This window comes from Panthera tigris, chromosome B4 (genome assembly GCF_018350195.1).
Source record: "Panthera tigris isolate Pti1 chromosome B4, P.tigris_Pti1_mat1.1, whole genome shotgun sequence".
In the NCBI taxonomy this organism is placed as follows: Eukaryota; Metazoa; Chordata; class Mammalia; order Carnivora; family Felidae; genus Panthera; species Panthera tigris.
Window position 1 is genome coordinate 125,871,785 of NC_056666.1, and position 18,074 is coordinate 125,889,858.

At 44.9% G+C, this 18,074-nt stretch overlaps 1 protein-coding gene across 2 annotated transcripts in view; it reads left to right on the forward strand.

The window, feature by feature from the left end:
- BTBD11 (BTB domain containing 11) overlaps positions 1-18,074 on the forward strand; it is a 314,753-nt gene that overhangs the window by 191,539 nt on the left and 105,140 nt on the right. For both annotated transcript variants that reach the window (XM_042993104.1, XM_042993105.1), the window contains exon 3: positions 7,214-7,418. In XM_042993104.1, the coding sequence (XP_042849038.1) occupies positions 7,214-7,418 (205 nt within the window). The remainder of the gene's footprint in view (positions 1-7,213; positions 7,419-18,074) is intronic.

Consider the following 18,074-nt stretch of genomic DNA (forward strand, 5'->3'; position numbering starts at 1 on the left):
CCATCTCTGGAAGAAGAGTAGGATGTAGGGTGAGGGCACAGGCATTAGAGTCAGATAGACCCAGATTGGACTCTTGTCTCTGCCTCAGTTTCCTTATGTGTAAAATAAGATTTCTCATCCTTGGCATTATTGACATTTGGAGCTAAGTTCTTTGTTGTGGGGACTGTCCTGTCTATTGTAGGATGTTTAGCAGCATCCCTGATCTCTATCCATAGGATACCAAGTATCAGGCCCTTGGGTATGACAACCAAAAATGTCTCCAAACTTTGACAAGTGTCCTCTGGGAGGCAAAATCCCCCCAGCTGAAGATTAGTGCTGTAAAACTGGTCTAACATAACACGTGCTTTGCAGAGCCCATGAAGATTAGAAACAGTGCCTGTGAGGTGCTTACTCACTGTCCCTGGCCCAATGTAGGTGCTCAGTGAATGGCACCAGTTACTACTGTTCATAACAATAGTGACAGTGACATTTCCCACACTGGATGCTACAGAGATGACACCCAAGAGGACACCCAGGATCAGCTTGGAGGCCACACCCAACTCTCAGAGTCTCTGGGTCTTTGGTTCTTTGGCCAAGCACCCAGCAGTTTACTGTTCTCCTTCCAGAGGTTACCATGCATCCTACGATTTAGAAACAGAAATGCTCCTCAGATTTTCCTAATGGGGGCCTTTCTCCCTTCATGTCTTCCCCCCTACTCCCCCCCTGTTGTTTGCAGCTCAGCTTTCCTCCAGAAGGACTGTGAGTGATGTGCTGAGTCAGTTATTGGGGAGCCCAAGTCCTTCCACCTGCACCCCCCCTGGGAGTGAGGGGGGCCCTCAGACCCTGCCTCTTAAGTGCAATCTCACTGGAAATCCAGCATCTCTGAAAAGTTCACCCAATAGGTTTTTGTGGGTTTTTTTAAACTTTTTATTTAAATTTTAGTTAGTTAACATACAGTGCACTATCGGTTTCAGGAGTATAATTCAGTGGTTCATCACTTACATACAACACCCAGTGCTCCTCACAACAAGTGCCCTTCTTAATACCCATCACTCATCTAGCCCATATCCCACCCACCTCCCTCCATCAACCCTCAGTTTGTTCTGTACCATTAAGAGTCTCTTGTGGTTTGTTTCCCTCTGTCTTGTTTACCCCTTTCCATATGTTCATCTGTTTTGTTTCTTAAATTCCACATATGAGGGAAATCATACGGTATTTGTCTTTCTCTAACAGACATATTTTGCTTAGACTCTAGCTCCATCCATGTTGTTACAAATGGCAGGATTTCATTCTTTTTGATGGCTGGGTTATACTCCAGTGTATATACATACCACAGTCTTCTTTATCCATTCATCAGTCTATGGACATTTGGGCTCTCTCCATAGTTTGGCTATTGTTGATAGTGCTTCTATAAGCACTGGGGTGCATGTGCCCCTTCGAATCTGTATTATTGCATCCTTTGGGTAAATACCTAATAGTGCAATTGCTGTGTCATAAGATAGTTCTATTTTTAGCTTTTTGAGGAACCTCCATCCTGTTTTCCAGAGTGGCTGCACCAGTTTGCATTCCCATCAACAGTGCAAGAGGGTTCCCCTTTCTCCACATCCTCACCAACACTCGTTGTTTCTTGTGTTGTTAATTTTAGCCATTCTGACTGGTGTGAGGTGGTATCTCTTCATGGTTTTTATTTGTATTTCCCTGATGTTGAGTGATGCTTAGCATCTTTTCATGTGTCTGTTAGCCATCTGGATGTCTTCTTTGAAAACGTTGTCTATTCATGTCTTTTGCCCATTTCTTCACTGGATTCTTTGTTTTTTGGGATGTTGAGTTTGATAAGTTCTTTATAGATTTTGGATCCTAACCCTTTACCAGATTTGTCATTTGCAAATATCTTCTCCCGTTCTGTAAGCTGCCTTTCAGTTTTGTTGTTCCCCTCACTATGCAGAAGACTTTTATCTTGATGAGGTCCCAGTAGTTCATTTTTGCCTTTGTTTCCCTTTCCTCTGCCTAAATGTGAGACAGGAAGCCATCAAAGTCCTAGAGGAGAACACAGGCAGCAGCCTCTTTGACTTTTTGGCCATAACAACTTCTTACTAGACACATCACCAGAGGCAACAGAATCACCCAGCAGTTTTTGAGAGTCCCCAGGTAGCATCTCACATATAGCCATCCCTTCCTCCGGCCTTGCTGTGGCTCACTCTGAAATCTTGGCCTCCCATGAATCTGTGTGAAACCTCACACTTTGCCCCTGCCCACAGCTAGGGCCACCTTTAAGGACCCTGACATCACAGCCAAGGGCAGAACTGGGAAGTCTGCAATACTTTCCAAAGCTGCTGGCCACTGACCCTGTCTGCCATGGCCTCTGTGCTTGTCCCCACTCTGTGCCCACCAAGGATGTGGTTACTGACAGATGCCAGTTAAACATGGGCTAAGCTTTTCTGCCAAAATTCTGGATGTATCCAAGTCAGCCATGATCTCTGGAGCTCCTGATGAGCTACCAGTGAATGAAGACCCCTTCTCTCCTATCATCATGGAGGCAGTGTGATGTAGTGGCTAAGAGGCCCAAATCAGAGTCGTTTGAAGCTCAGTTCTTGCACTCAGTAGCAGTGTGACTTAGCCAAATGATTTCCCTGGACTCAGCTTCCTCAACTGTAAAATAGACATGCTATCAGGACCTACCTCATTGCGTTGTGTGGCACCTAAAGGGTATCATGTGTATAAAGCTCTCAGAAGTGTCGTGCCCACAGGAGCACCAAATGTCTGTCTGCTGTTGCCCATCAGAGCCTCATCCTCTGGCCCCAGAGCCCAGCTGCTTGGCTTCTACCCACTTTCACAGCTTTCCAAGAAAAACTCTTTCAGCTCTGCCATCGCCTGGGCCGGAATTCTGATTTGAGAGACCAGGCTTCTGTTGGTTCCATAACCAGCTTCCTGCCTATACGTTGCTGGTTACTTATGTGCCCCTCCAGGCTCTCTTCCCTTAGGGCAATTTATCTTCCAAGAGGCTGCGGGGTCATTTATGCGGATTGACCCATCAGCCCCCACACCCTCCTGCAGACCAGTTGGACTCTGAGACCCCTCAGCTGGAAGCTCTACTCTGTCAGCAGAGGCTGACCAATCTCCTGAGCCCCGGCCCATGGACTCCGCAATGGCATATGTTTTGGGAGACTTGGGATTTAGCCCTCAAACACTTCACCAGAGTTTTTCAAAGGCCACGCCCTGAGGTAGATTCTAGATAAGTGCCTTTATGGAGGGACTGTGGTGTAGTGACAAAGAACATGAGCCCTGGAGGCCTAGTTGGAGTCACAGCCTGCTACTTCCTGAGTGACACCTGGGCCAATTGCCCCTTGCCTTGATTTTCCCACCTCTGAAGTGGGTGTATGTCCCATATGGTTCTTATGTAATTAAACTGGAAAGTGTATAAGTGGCCTGGTAGCAGGTTCTCATTGTATCGTGGTTCCCAGTTCTGCTGCCACTTCCATCTACCTCATATCATCCTCCTCATCAGAAAAGTCAACACATTGTCATTGTGCCCAATCCCACCCTGGACCCGCCATCCTGTTGGTTTCTTCCAGACTCCTGCTCAGCATTGGCCGACTGGGCTCTTACATTGCCAGTGCTTAGAGCTGCCCCTTACGAGACAGACTGACATGACCAGCCTAGAAGCAGGCTTCTGGCTTCCTTTTTCCCTCCCTCCCGAGGAGCCTGTTTCTAAAAGATGAAAGGGTAGAGAGAAGAGGGAAGAAGAAGCAGTTAAGGACCTAACTGCACCCCAAACACATGCCTGGGGTGAGCAGCTTTGTAGCATTGATTCCTAATGATGTCAACCCCAGCATGAAGCTGCAAGTCAGGCACTGGGTCAGGGCATGGGCTGGACTGTCCCTGCATGTCCCAGGCACCCACCTTCCCGTCTCGCCATCCAGAGAGAAGGAAGAGCAGTGAGCCTAAGAGAGCTGCTTATTTGGTGCCAACAGTGTGCCAGGCATTTCCTCATTCTGCGTGTGACCCTCACAACCACCTGATGGGGGCGTATCACTTCCCACCAGAGAGGTTAAGCAACTTGCTGGGCTGTGCACAGATGAGTGGCAGAGCTGGGATTTGAATCCCTTCCCCTGCCTCTTACCTAACTTTGAGCACTGGTTCTCCATATTTTCCACCTGCAGGTCCCTTTGGGGTCTTCCCTGTCCACCTACTTCTAAAAGAGAATTTCCTTCTCTGACTCTTTTTTTTTTTTTTTTTCAGTTTCTTGGGCATATTTTCCTGCTGTGGGGAATGGATGGAGACAGGAGGGTCAGGCTCTGAGCTAGGCATGGTAAGATGCAGGGGGGAGTAGGGAAGCAACCCCCCACTACTCTCTGTTCAACCCCTGCATCTGCTTGCTGTCCAGATATTAAGCGTAGTGGGTTGTACTCTGGTTAGGTTGACCTGCTAAGGCCTCAGGACTCTGACAACATGGAAGTTTCTTTTCCTCTGAAAACCCCTATAAGAAATAGTGGCCACTTGGAATCTTGTCTCAAGAAGGATTTAGAGGCTACATCTACACTTAGTGCATGAGAGCTCTGCAGTTGATTAACCATGTCTGCCATGGACATGGAATGGAAAGGGGAATATTTGCCATTTCTACCCTTAGCTGAGACCTCATCTCCATAGTTGACTCCCCTAAGGGGGATGAATGGCCCTGTTGTCAATCTTTTGAGGAAGTGGCCTCACTTTCTTGGCTTTGGACTTTAGGTCGAAGTGTCATGTTAAAAGATACAGCTGGATGACAAAGAAGTGATAGACTCTGCAGGCCTGGTTTCAGCTGGGCAGTGAAGGATTGGGGATGGGGAAGACAGTCTCCTTCCCTCACTAGGGGCTGCCTGGACAGAGTAGAGGGACAGTAAATTCCAGCAGGAGTTGATGTTTCAGTCTTAGTGTGAGAGCAGAATTCCTTCTTCAACGTCTTTTCTCTTAAGGCCTTCAGCTGATTAGATGAGGCTCGCCACCCACATTTTGGAAGATAGTCTGCTTTTCTCAGAAGTTACTGATTTAAAGGTTAAAGGTTAATGTGAAAAATACCTTCACAACAACCTACAGATTACTGTTTAATCCAACAACTGGGTACCATAGCCTCACCCAGTTGACACATAAAATTAATCATCACAAATATATCAGTTGAGTGTTTCCCAAAGTGTGCAACACATGCTACTGGATGAGTGGAACAGAGAAGTACATTCAATAACATGGGTCATGGAGTGATCCTTTTAAATTCTATTTTATTCACTCATATGTGGAATTTAAGAAACAAAACAGATGGACATATGGGCAGGAAAAAAAAAGGAGAGAGAGAGAAGCAAACCCTAAGAGATTTTTTTTTCCCATGAGAGATTCTTAACGATAGAGAACAAACTAAGGGTTGATAGAGGGAGGTGGGTGGGGGATGGGCTAGATGGGGGATGGGTATTAAGGAGGGCACTTGTGAGGAGCACCAGGTGTTGTATGTAATTGATGAATCACTGAATTCTACTTCTGAAACCAATAGTACACTATATGTTAACTAATTAGAATTTAAATAAAAATTTGGAGAAAAAAATAAAAAATGAAAAATTCTATTTTAATTCTCCTTGCTTCAAGAAGAAAGGCTCTATTTGGTATGAACCCCTAACACTTCTCTAACACTTGTTGTTTATAACAACAAAAAAAAAAACAGTATGAGAATTCAGCTATAAATTAATTACATGGTTTTGTTTTCGTTGAATTAACTTTTATAGTGATCTTCTGTTTATGGCAAGGGATACTGATCATCCATTTATAAGTGACAGAACATTTCCTTCAGACCCATACTTAAAAAAACTAAATGAATCCATTTAAAATTAAGTAAATGATGGCACAGATGATGCTTGGATGTAGTTGCACTTGAGAAGGTGGTATAAAATGGCCCAAGTTTGGGGAACACCATCTCAGCCTAGAAAAGACAGGAATTTCAGACCCAGCCAGCCTCCCCACAGGAAGATCCTCCCTGTGCGGCCAGCCTGGGGGCATGCAGATTGGTCTGATGAAGGAGAAGGCTCCTTCCCTTTGGAGAAAGCAGGGGAAAGACTAGAGTGTTCCCAGGACTTCCCAGTGCTGGGAAGAGTAAGACAAAGCCCCCGCCCTCAAGGAGCATGGTTCAGTGCATGGATTCTGGAGCCAGACTACCTGAGTTCAAATCCTGGCTCTGCCACGTATGGCTCCTGTGTATCCTTGAAAAGTTGTTTGACCTCTTTGGGCCTCTGTTTCCTCATCTGTAAAATGGGTATATGAAGGTACCCACTTTAGGGTGCTATGAGGATTAATTGAAGTACAATATAGTAAGTGTCATTTAAGACTGAGTTTCTATCATTGGGAAAGACTGACAAAGAAATGGCAATCCTAACACAGTGCTCTAAATGCTGTGATAAGAAAGTATAGTGTGATAAACGCACAGGGAGTGGGGGAGATTCCAGGAGGACTTCCTTGAGAAGTTAATACATAAGCTCATACCTGGATGATCAGTAGGAATTAGCCTGGAGAGGAGGAGAAAAAAAATATTCTAGATAGAGGGAATAGCATATGCACAGGCTCAGAGGCAAGAGACAGTGTAGTCCATGGCTATGCTTGTGACTGCAGGGAAGACAGTACTGGCTACAGCAAAGGATGTGACAGAAGGTGTGTCCCAAGGTGATGTACACAAAGGGCTTCCTGTGCCTTGTTAGAAGCAGTGGGTTCCAGAAGGGCAGGACTCTAATTATCTTAGCAGCCCTCTGTGCTTCAAGTGCAGCCCAAACCTGGCAAGCGGGGACAGTCATGTGGTGACTGAACAGATGCTTTCCTCTCTACTCGATGTGAGACCTGGAGGTCCCAGAGGACCACTCCAGTTGAATGAGGGAGTCCCAGGATTAAGAATCTCTGCAGAGGGGCGCCTGGGTGGCTCAGTCAGTTAAGCATCTGGCTTCGGCTCAGGGTGATCTGGCAGTTTGTGGGTTCGAGCCCTGCATCGGGCTCTGTGCTGACAGCTCAGGGCCTGGAGACTGCTTTGGATTCTGTCTCCCCCCTCTCTCTGCCCCTCCCCCACTTGTTCTCTCTCTCTCCCTCTCTCTTTCTCTCTCTCTCTCTCTCTCAAAAATAAACATTAAGAATTTTTTTTCAAAAAAGGAATCTCTGCAGAGATATTCAGCACATCTTCTGTGCAAGTCATGGCTGCCTTGACAAGGATCTGAAATCTTACTTCTGTCCACAGGTGACCTGGTGTCCCGAGCAATGCATCACCTGCAGCCCCTCAATGCCAAGCACCATGGCAACGGCACCCCCCTGCACCACAAGCAGGGGGCGCTCTACTGGGAGCCAGAGGCCCTGTACACCCTTTGCTATTTCATGCACTGCCCGCAAATGGAATGGGAAAATCCCAACGTGGAGCCTTCCAAAGTCAACCTCCAGGTGGAAAGGTAAGATCTGCCTTGGCTCCGGATGGCCAAAGAGAGGAACTCCTCTGGCCAACACCGCCTTGCAGTGGGTGGGTGCTTTCTCCAGAGTGGCAGAGGGGTACCAGAGGGGAGCCATGCTGGTGGTCACAACTGCACAGTGCCCAGAAACTCGCTGGAGGGGTCCAGGTTGGAATCTTGTGCTCCAAGGGGTGTCTGAGACCCAGGTGGGGTCTTTGAAATGGGTTTGCATAGGGTTGATCCAGTTTGGGTTAAAAACGGCCTGGGTCAGAAAGGTGGATTTGCAGATTCTGAAGGCGTAAAGGACTCTGCTGTGCAGGGTGGCTCCCTTGTGAAGGCAGCTATGGGGGAAACCAGCTCCTTGGGTGGGAGGTGTCTTCATTTCCTCCTGGCTGTCCTGGGGACTCCCTTGGGGAACCGTAAACACCTGCTCAGCTGAAGTGGGTCCTGAGGTGGCCAGGAGACTGGCTGGCTCAAGCAGAATTAAGGGAAAGGGAAGAAGGGAGGGTTTCCGGGGGGGGACACTTCCTCAGACACAGCTTCTGACCCTCCCAAGCACATTCCCTCCACTTCTCTGTGCCTCAACTTCCCTTTCTGTAAACCAGTGGCTGAACTAAGTTGTTCCCAGGTCCCCTTCTGTCTGGAAAGCCCCAGGACGGTTTCACCCTCTCAGAGGCAGAGTATGAGAAACCACACTGGGAACACCCCACAGAGCCCATCTCCCCACAGCACCTCACAAGTCGGGCTCTGCTTCCACATGAGCCTGTTTGCTGCAACTACTCTCGTAGTGACCCATTTATCAAAAGAGTGGTTAAGAGAGTGGGCTCAGTGATCCAGAGAGTGGGTTCAAATCCTGGGTCTTCCAATTAAAAGTCAGAGGACGGGGAGGGCCTTGGGAAAGTTCCCTAACCTGTCCATGCCTCAGTTTCTTCATCTGAAAAATGCGGCTACCAAAAGTAAATCCTTCAAAAGGCTGTTGGAGGAGTGAGTGAATTGAACAGTGCCCAGCACACGGTAAATGCTCAGTAAAGGTTCACTTTTGCTTCTGTTGTAGATACTATCTGCATTTTGGTGGACTTAATGCAATTTTCTTTTCTCTGTTAAATGGTTCCAAGCAATTTTGAAATGCTCATTGGCTGCTTTGCTGCTGCAGGAGTGGACTGGGGCTTACTTGGGCTTCCTTTTACAACCACGTCTCTTGGCTTTCATTTCAGGGAAGAGAATGGAGCACGAGTTAGACAAAAGTTGCTGAGTTTTTGTTCCTGTTTTGTTTTTAAGAATCTCAAGTTAGCATGAATATTTCAATCCAGTCTGGAGTTAGCTTCATCAGGCATCCCACGGTCTAGGCCAAATCAGTGGGTACCCTACATGTATTTCCACATGCCGAAGATGCCCGAATTCAGGGGGCCAAATGCTCCTTGTCCCTGGGCAGAAAATAACTTCAGTCAGAGACACCAGGAGTGCTTTCTGTGAATGTGCAACCTTAGTGCTGAGAGAATGGGAGCCAGCAGCCTCGGCCTGTGGGGCATCTAGCTCTTAGGCATACCCCCCTGACAGCCTGTGGGACAGTGAGCATCTCTGACTTACCTCCCATCAACATGCACTTGACCCCCAGATGACTCCCTTCCAACTCCGGCTAGACAGCACCTCCTCTGAGCTCCAGAACCTCCTCGTCCTAGTCAGCCTCAGTTTCCCCATCAAGTCTCACACTCTCAGACTGGTTCTTCTCATCACACCTTATTCTTTTCCACATAACACTTACTACAGTTGATAATCATAATTTCGTTACGTGTTCGTTTATTGCCCGTCAGCTTCATGAGGGCAGAGAACACATCTGTTATGGTTGTCCCTCCACACCCAATGCCACGCTCAACATCTGGTGCTAGGTGGGGAGTCAGTAAATTTTTGTAGAGAGAACGAACGAACCCATCGACCTAGCTGCCCGTGGAACATGTCCCTTTGTGCGTGCTCACAACTACCCCACATCTGAAGTTATCATCTTTTCTCTGAAACCAGCTGTCCTTCCTTTCTCCCTCATCTCTAAGGGTGGCATCACCACCAACCCAGAAAAGTGGGCCTCGCCCCACACTCTTTCCTCCCCCTCACCCCGTCCTGCAGCCACTGGTCAATGTGTGTTACTGATGCCGCACCTGCAACATCTCTCATTGCTCTCTCCCTTCCTTCCCAGATTGCTGCCACTGTGTGGTTGGGTACCTTGTTCCCTCTTACTTCTGTACTGCATTGGATTTCTAAATGGTCTCCCAGGATGTAAGGCTTAATATCCTCTGACCAGCTCCATCGTCCTCATAGCCATCAGACTGAAACTTCTAGAATAGGAATCTCATCATGTAATGTACTCCCTGCCCCCACACAACACCCGTGCATGGCCCCATTACATCTTCCCTTACACGGCTTCCACCTTCTCTTCTGGAATCCCTTTCAGAATTCAGAGTGTAGCTGGAGTGGCTATAAGTCTGGGAGACCATCTGAGGTTTCCAGACTTTCTGGGACAAGATGTGAAGATGCGTGAGCTTTGAGGGAGAACAGAGTAAAGAGAAGATGGCCCAAAATGCTATGGAGTCACTTCTGTCTCCGTCTTTCCCTTCTTCTTTGGTTGGTTTTTCAGAGGTCATCACAAAATGCCGAGTGGAACTTGACATTTTTTGAGTTGTGTTACTTTGGTCCTCTGGAAAGAATATGGATTTGGAAACTAGGCTGACCTTTGGCTTTGGGATGCTTTGGCTTTGCATTCCAGCCCTGCTTCTTCTGGATCTGAGACCTTTTTAAAAAAAAAAAATATGAAATTTATTGTCAAATTGGTTTCCATACAACACCCAGTGCTCATCCCGACAGGTGCCCTCCTCAATGCCCATCACCCACTTTCCCCTCCTGCCCACCCCCAGTTTATTCTCAGTATTTAAGAGTCTCTTACGGTTTGCCTCCTTCCGTCTCTGTAACTTTTTTCCCCCTTCTCCTCCCCCATGGTCTTCTGTTGAGTTTCTCAGGATCCACATATGAGTGAAAACATATGGTATCTGTCTTTCTCTGCCTGACTTATTTCACATAGCATAACACTCTCCAGTTCCATCCATGTTGCTGCAAATGGCCAGATTTCATTCTTTCTCATTGCCAAGTAGTATTCCATTGTATAAATAAACCACATCTTCTTTATCCATTAATCAGTTGATGGACATTTAGGCTCTTTCCATAATGTGGCTATTGTTGAAAGTGCTGCTATAAACATTGGGGTACAAGTGCCCCCTGTATCCCTTGGGTAAATTCCTAGCAGTGCTATTGCTGGGTCATAGGGTAGATCTATTTTTAATTTTTTGAGGAACCTCCACACTGTTTTCCAGAGCGGCTGCACCAGTTTGCATTCCCACCAACAGTGCAAGAGGGTTCCCGTTTTTCCACATCCTCGCCAACATCTATAGTCTCCTGATTTGTTCATTTTAGCCACTCTGAGTGACGTGAGGTGATATCTCAGTGTGGTTTTGATTTGTGTTTCCCTGATGAGGAGTGACGTTGAGCATCTTTTCATGTGCCTGTTGGCCATCTGGATGTCTTCTTTAGAGAAGTGTCTATTCATGTCTTCTGCCCATTTCTTCACTGGATTATCTGAGACCTTAAACAAGCCATTCTTCCTCATTGAACCTCATTGACTGTAAAATGAGAGTGACAGAAGTTTCATGGGACTGGTGTAAGCAGTGAATTCAAAATTGTAGCTAAGACTCTGGTGCCATGGCTGGCACAAAAGGAGCTCTCCTCTCACCCCCCAAAAGAGTAGCTGATACCATACATCTTTTTATTAGGGGGAGCCTCCAAAATGCTGTTACCATTGTCCCTGCAGAAACCTGTGTGTGTATTTCTTCTAGACAGAAAGCTATTTCTCCTGCTCCCTGATGGAATAGGCCTTGGCATTTAGCATCTGAAATCACACATGGAAGGGCTTCAGAGGAGAGATGACTTCTGTTTTCAGTGAAGGGTTTACACCAGCTCCATACCAAAACTTCTAAATAAGAAGTTTCCAGCGGGATATGGACTCTAATTTGGAGTTGTTTTTCTCTCTGTATTTCTCTCTCCTCACTCCCAAAATCAAACAACATTTCCTTAACTCTTTATTTTTATTCTGGCAATGTCAAGTAGGGCCATGGTGCTTACATGGTTTTTCACTAGACTATATTCTTCAGAAAAGGGACTGAATATTATTTGCTTTTGTCCATGCCCAGCAGAAAGCCAGAAACATTTGTTGACTGAAATATGGATTGTTTTATACCTCAAATCATCTCTGCTTGTCAAAAGAGTCTTCCTTGGCTGGAGTATTTGGAAGTAGGCCTACATGCACTATTTTACTCTTTCATGTGGGCATAGCTTTAGAGTTGCTACATTTGTTTTGGATAGTTTCATTTTTCACTGCGGGATTTTTGAAGGAGCTCAGTGCCAGTGTGAAATTTCTATAGTTTAAGTTTTTCCAGAACTTTGGCGACTAGTTTTTGAGCTTCTAAAATCTTTCCGAGCAGCTCTTTGGGTCACTGGAAGCATGTACCAGGAACAGGTCCTGTAAAGAGCTGGAGGTCCAGAGTGAGACAGACAGGCATGACCCAGACCACATGGAGTAGAGACTAAGACTAAAAGGTCAGACTTAGAATCTTATTCAAGTCAAGTGTTGGCAAATTCAACATGGAGAAGGAAGAGGAGGAAAACATTCTGTATCAAGGAGAATCCAATCTTTGATATCACTGAATCTGATATGTGCCAAAGCCTGGTCACTGGAGATTTATGATGCTCTGTGAAATACAGTGCTGACCTTCCAAGTGCCTCCAGGAAGACAGTAGCTTCAGATTCCATCAAAAAAAATAAATTGCTGTTAATTATGGTACCCAGCCTTAGTTTGTGACCTAATTTTTTTAATCCCTTAATTCAATTTATAATAAAGCTCCCTGAGGGAAACAATCTGCCTCTTATATGTTTTTCTAGAACACAACATAGTATTTTGGGACATTACACAGGCTTAACAAGTGTTTGTTAAGTTAGTTAAAAATAAATACAACCAATGTCATCAACAAAGCCTGTTTTGTATTGGAGCATCAGATGTTTTACAAAGAAATCTTAGTTCAGATGTCATCTTTATTTCTGGCTTTCATTTATTCAATATTTATCCAATATTTTGAAGAATTTTCTAAGAAATAGGTAATTCTACTTAATTTTTTCCTAGGACAGAATCTTCAGTAATTTAAATTCAATATCAGAATAAACATATCATACTATCAATCAATAAATAAAATCTTTCAGGTACTTCAGATATTTTTACTCAAAAAACTCAGATAAGTTTTGTAAGATTTATGATTAGGCAATATTTGTTTTATTATATGTTTATATATAATTATATACTTATGATAAGGCAATGTTTATTTTGTAAGATTTATGATTAGGCAGTATTTATTTTAGTAATGATAAGTGTAAACATCTTAATGTAAATGTAAAAAACTAAGATCTGAGGCTACTGAATTTAAATAGAATCATCTTAAGTCTGGGACAAGGTTTTCCTCCCCTATATCATTACTGGAAATATCAGTGATTCCTAGATGTGTTTGGCCATGGATGATTTCAGTAATGGCCAAAAAATGAAAAAAAAAAAAATAGCAGGATAAATTGGACTATTTTGTTGCCTGAGGTAGCTGGCAATGCCTGAGAGGTACAGAGATGTGTTTTAACCAGAAGACTAGACAATTAGGTAGTTCTGTCCTCCCCCAGTCTCACCGAAAGCAAACAAAAACATATACTTAGGCAATCCCTTTTGCAAGCAGAACTGTATAAACAGATGTGGTTCACTGTCTACCAGGGAAGCTGGACCTAAAACATCAGTATATAATCACCAATCACCAACTGTTTGAAAGAAATGAAACCATCTTAACAAATGAAGAATTTACACTTGAAGAAACAGAGCTAATAAAGCAAACATAACAGACATTAGAAGTTAATGGTACCCAAATACATCTTCCAAGACACTCACCCTACCAAAGGATCACTCCAACACATCAGTTCTTGATGCTTTCTCATCTGTGGCATATATGACAGGTGATAGTCTAAGGTTAACATACTCCAGTGGACATATCCAGGGTTGTGTAGAATTCCAAGCACTCTGTTGTAACTCTTCCTCATTCCTTCCCGCTAAGGAGTGTATATCAGAATGCAAGTGGACAGAGATATCCTTGACACAAACAGCATTATTAGTAAAAATACTGTGTTGCAAAGGTTAAACCTACTATGACTGCTTAAAGCAGAAAGATGACCTCTGGGAGACCCAGTTTAGGTAGATCCTTTCCTCTTCCGCATCAGAATTAGACGTTGGGTTAATTCTCTAGCTCTTTTCTCCTGGAAATATGATAAAAATTTCAGTATCAACTACATTACTAAGCAGCATTGCTTATGGTTAGAGTAACTCTAGATTGGTAAAATTGATCTAACCTGCTAGTACTATAAATATTTGATAAATCTCCAGAGCTTTGGGCCTCCCTGATTTCATTGGCTCTTGTCGCTGACAGTGTCCTTGCATGGACCTTGGAAACTATATCTGTGGAGTTGCTACAAGAGAAAGTGGGGTTCATAAACCAGGATAGTTCTCACAGTCACCCAAGTGGATTTCATCTACTTTCACCTGAGTGTCACCTGGGCAGAAGATAGCTCTAGGATGGATGGGTGAATTGCTATAAGGACTCCTACTGAAAGGAACATCTGATGCTATCCTGCTGGGCCATGTGTGGCTTATGATAGTCCCATGAATCTAAATGTTTAGTAGAGCTTAAGAAGACTTCTGATGGGTGTTAAAGCCAGAAAAGCAGGCTTTGGGGCTGCACAACCTAGAGCAGTGTCCAAGTTGTACCCCAGGACTGCTTCAGCAGATACCTCACACCACCAAGGCTGGGCATTGGACACTCCTGGCAGGATCTGTGTCACAGTTACCCATGAAAGCTGAATGTCTCTACCAACACCCTTGTCAGCTTCATGTTCTATCTATGTCATACTACTTGCTTCCAAATCAGCGGTGCCTGGGTTATATGCCTGCACCCTAGCTGCAAAGGAGTCTGGGAAGTTGAATTTCTACCTTGTTGAACCATGGACTAATAATATGGGAAATTCTCTAAACACAGTAAGGTCATCAGTGTTTCCAGGCAGCCGCAAAATTTGACAGTTTCACCACACTCTTCTAATTTATTTGTTTTTGTATAAATAACACACAAGTGAATCACGTATTCAGTTGAGTACTTCTGACCATTGTTAGCCACACATCTCACAACTGATTGGCTTACACACCACAACTGAGAACCAAAATACTGCCTCAACATTAGGACTCCTTAGCCTAACACTCTGGGAACCTTGATAGCAAGGAGGAGAGAGGACTGTTCCTGACATCCTAAGCAGGGATGCAGAATGCATTTTCCCAGAGGAGGAATGCTACTTCCTCATCTTCCCAAGACCAGTGATCATGTCTGGCACAAAAGTCCCATCAAATGCCCAGCCCAGTGCTGCTGAGTCCTGGAGAAATCCAGAGTCAATGGACAAATAGAGACACGTGGAGAGGGGGAGACCTGTTTTCTGCAGCGCTGTATGTGGGCTTTGGTGGATTGGCCTGGAATCCCAATACCCATATAAATGGTTCTAAGAGGGAAAACATGCATGTTGAATACTAAACAATTAACTGGAGAGACAAAGTTTTAAAACAGGATCCATTCGTAACTTGAGCATTGCTGCATCTGGCACAAGATGAAAGCAACTCTAATCCCAATATTTTTCAAACTGTGGGTTACAGCCTGTTAATGGGCCATTAAATCAGTGCAGTGGAGAGATTGGCAAACTATGCCCCAAAGGCCAAATCTGGCCCACTGCCTGTTTTTATAAAGTTTTATTGGGACACAGCCATACCTATTTGTTTAGATATTATTTATGGCTGCTTTTGCATTTTTGATTAGCTGTGTCAGATGGCTCACACAGCTGAAAATATTCTTTGGCCCTTTCCAGTAAAAGTTTTTTTGACCCCTAATGTTGTGGGTTGTGACCTAAATTTTTAATAAATGAACTATAGTAGGAAAAAAAAAAGTTTTCATGAGGTAAAGTAAGTATGTTTTGTGGAACTTTTTTTTTTAAGTTATATGAATTTAACTAGAGTTGATTGATTTGCTTAAGGTCATGTAACTAAAGTTGTAGAGCTAGTGTCTGAACCCTTGGAGTCAGGTGCTGGTCTGTGCTCACATTCATTAGGCTGTTCTGCTACCGATGGGATTTGATTTAGAAGAAATAACATTTGGAAGCCTCATCCCTAATCCCTAGAATTTGTTTCATCATCTTCATGAATGTTTATTCTATATAAAACTAATATGTACGTGCATTAAATAAAACATGGTAACTACAAAAAAAATAAAAAAGACACTTTGAATCACCCATAAGCACCATGACCATATAGGGTATATATTCTGTGTCTACATCCAAGTTGTTTGGTTATTTCACAAAATAAGGACCATATAGTACCTGCAGTTTTGTTGATCTATGTCATTGAGTAGACTTCAAAAGCATGATTTTTCAAGGGACTCTTCCATCATTGGACATTTAAAGTTGAGAGAACTCCAAGAACAGGCATGTTGAACATGTTTTATGATGAAGAAGGTGAAACTGAGGCCCAGCGGGATGAGTGGACTTGTCTGGGGTCATAAATGCACTTGCAATGGATTTGCAAGGCAGTGCCTCAGTGCCTTTGCACATGCTTTGCCTTCTTCCCAGAACACTGCCTCCCCTCTGTCATCTGGCTCACTGAGTCAGTTCATCATTCAGTACTGATTTTAGGCATCACCTCCCCCAGGAACCCTTCCCTACCGCCTCAGGCCATGTAGGTGTTGAGGGCCTACCTCAGTGCATAGCATATAGTAAGTGCTCAATAAATGCTTGCAGAACTGAACAGAACTGGGTCTGAAACCCATGTGTTCCAACTCCTGGCCCAGAGAGCTGTGGTGACAGTGTCAACTCAGGCAGCCCTCAGCTTGGCACCTGCTATACGCTTCACATGCTCCAGACCTCAGTTTCCTCAGCTGCAAACAAATAATAATTCCTCCTTCATGGGGCTGTTTCGATGACTAATGAACTAACTTATGTCAGTGCCATACACACTCACTGGCCCATAGCAGAGAATCCATAAATGGTGGGGATTATTACTCTCTTAATTCAGGTTGACGTCTTATAGATATGTTCATCTATATAAGGCACTTAAAGTCCAGCATACATTAGGCTCTTTATAGATAATGCCCATTATTATTCTGTCATGGTGCTTGTAACCTGAACATACAATGTAACAGGGCTTCTCAAACTGTAATCACTAATGTGCATTGGAATCCCCTGGGATCTCATTAAAATGCAGATTCGATCCATAGGTCTGGGGAGGGCCCAAGATGTTTCATTTCTAACAAGCTCCCAGGTGAGGTGATGCTGCTGGTCATGGGCCACGCTGTGAATAACAACACATCGTAGTTTTCTGTGTGTTTGTCATTCATTTCCCCAACTTACTCCACCCCCCATTTTTAAGTTACATAAGGGCAAGAAATAAGCTTTTATGGCGATTTTTGTATCTCTGGTCGAACTTGGCACACAATAGGCTTTGGGGGCTGCATTGAGCCTCATGAGATGCTGGATCCCTGTGCCATTTGACGACATGAGCGGATCCCAGAGGTCAGACATGGCCAGCCTGCAGAACCTTGGGGCTGCAACAGCCAAGGAAAGACACTGAGTGTCTGAATATAATGATCATCTTCAGCCTAACAAGGTGGCTCCTCTAAGGTGGCTCAGGGATAGCAAATTAGCGACAAGCGTGCAAGGGAAAGGTGAGGCGGGATTTCACAGGTGTCCAGTCTGGAGAGAGGCAGCAGGGCAAATCTGAATGCTCACCGGCTTAACACTGTTGAACACCTCTAGCCTCCAGGGCCTGCCAAATGGCTTCGACTCAGGAGTTACCTGGTTGTTGTTGTTGTTTTAAGTCTATTTATTTATTTTGAGAGAGAGAGCATGAGCAGGGGAGGGGCAGAGAGAGAGAGAATCCCAAACAGGCTTTCGCCGGCAGCACAGAGCCCCAAGTGGGGCTCAAACTCACAAACCGTGAAATCATGACCTGAGCAGAAATCAAGAGTCGGAGGCTCAACTGACTGAGCCATCCAGGCGCCCCTCGACTCAGGAGTTTTTTCCAGCCAAGGAAGAGAGATTGCTCCTGACCACAGGTGACAAGCTGAGGGACTCGAGTTTAAGAACAACCTTCCCTCCCAACATGCAGGGTCAGTCTGATCAGATGCACGCACTGCAGTTGTTCGTTTGAATATCCAGGCCATTTCTGAACCCCGGTTAACTGGCTGCCCCAGCAGTCCGCTCTGCTCTGACACACCTTCTCTTTGTTTTATTGGAAAAGAAGGAAAACCTCACCTTCGCGCACAGAGACTGGGGAGCTAGCACCATACTATCCAGTGTAGTAACCACCAGCCACGTGTGGCTGTTTGAATTTAAATGAATAAAAATTAAAGAGAACTAAAGCTTCAGCTCCTCAGTACCCCTGTCCTCCTTTCAAATGCTCAATACTTGCCTGTGGCGAGCGGTTCCCGCTCTGGACGGAGCGCCCGGATAGGCTGT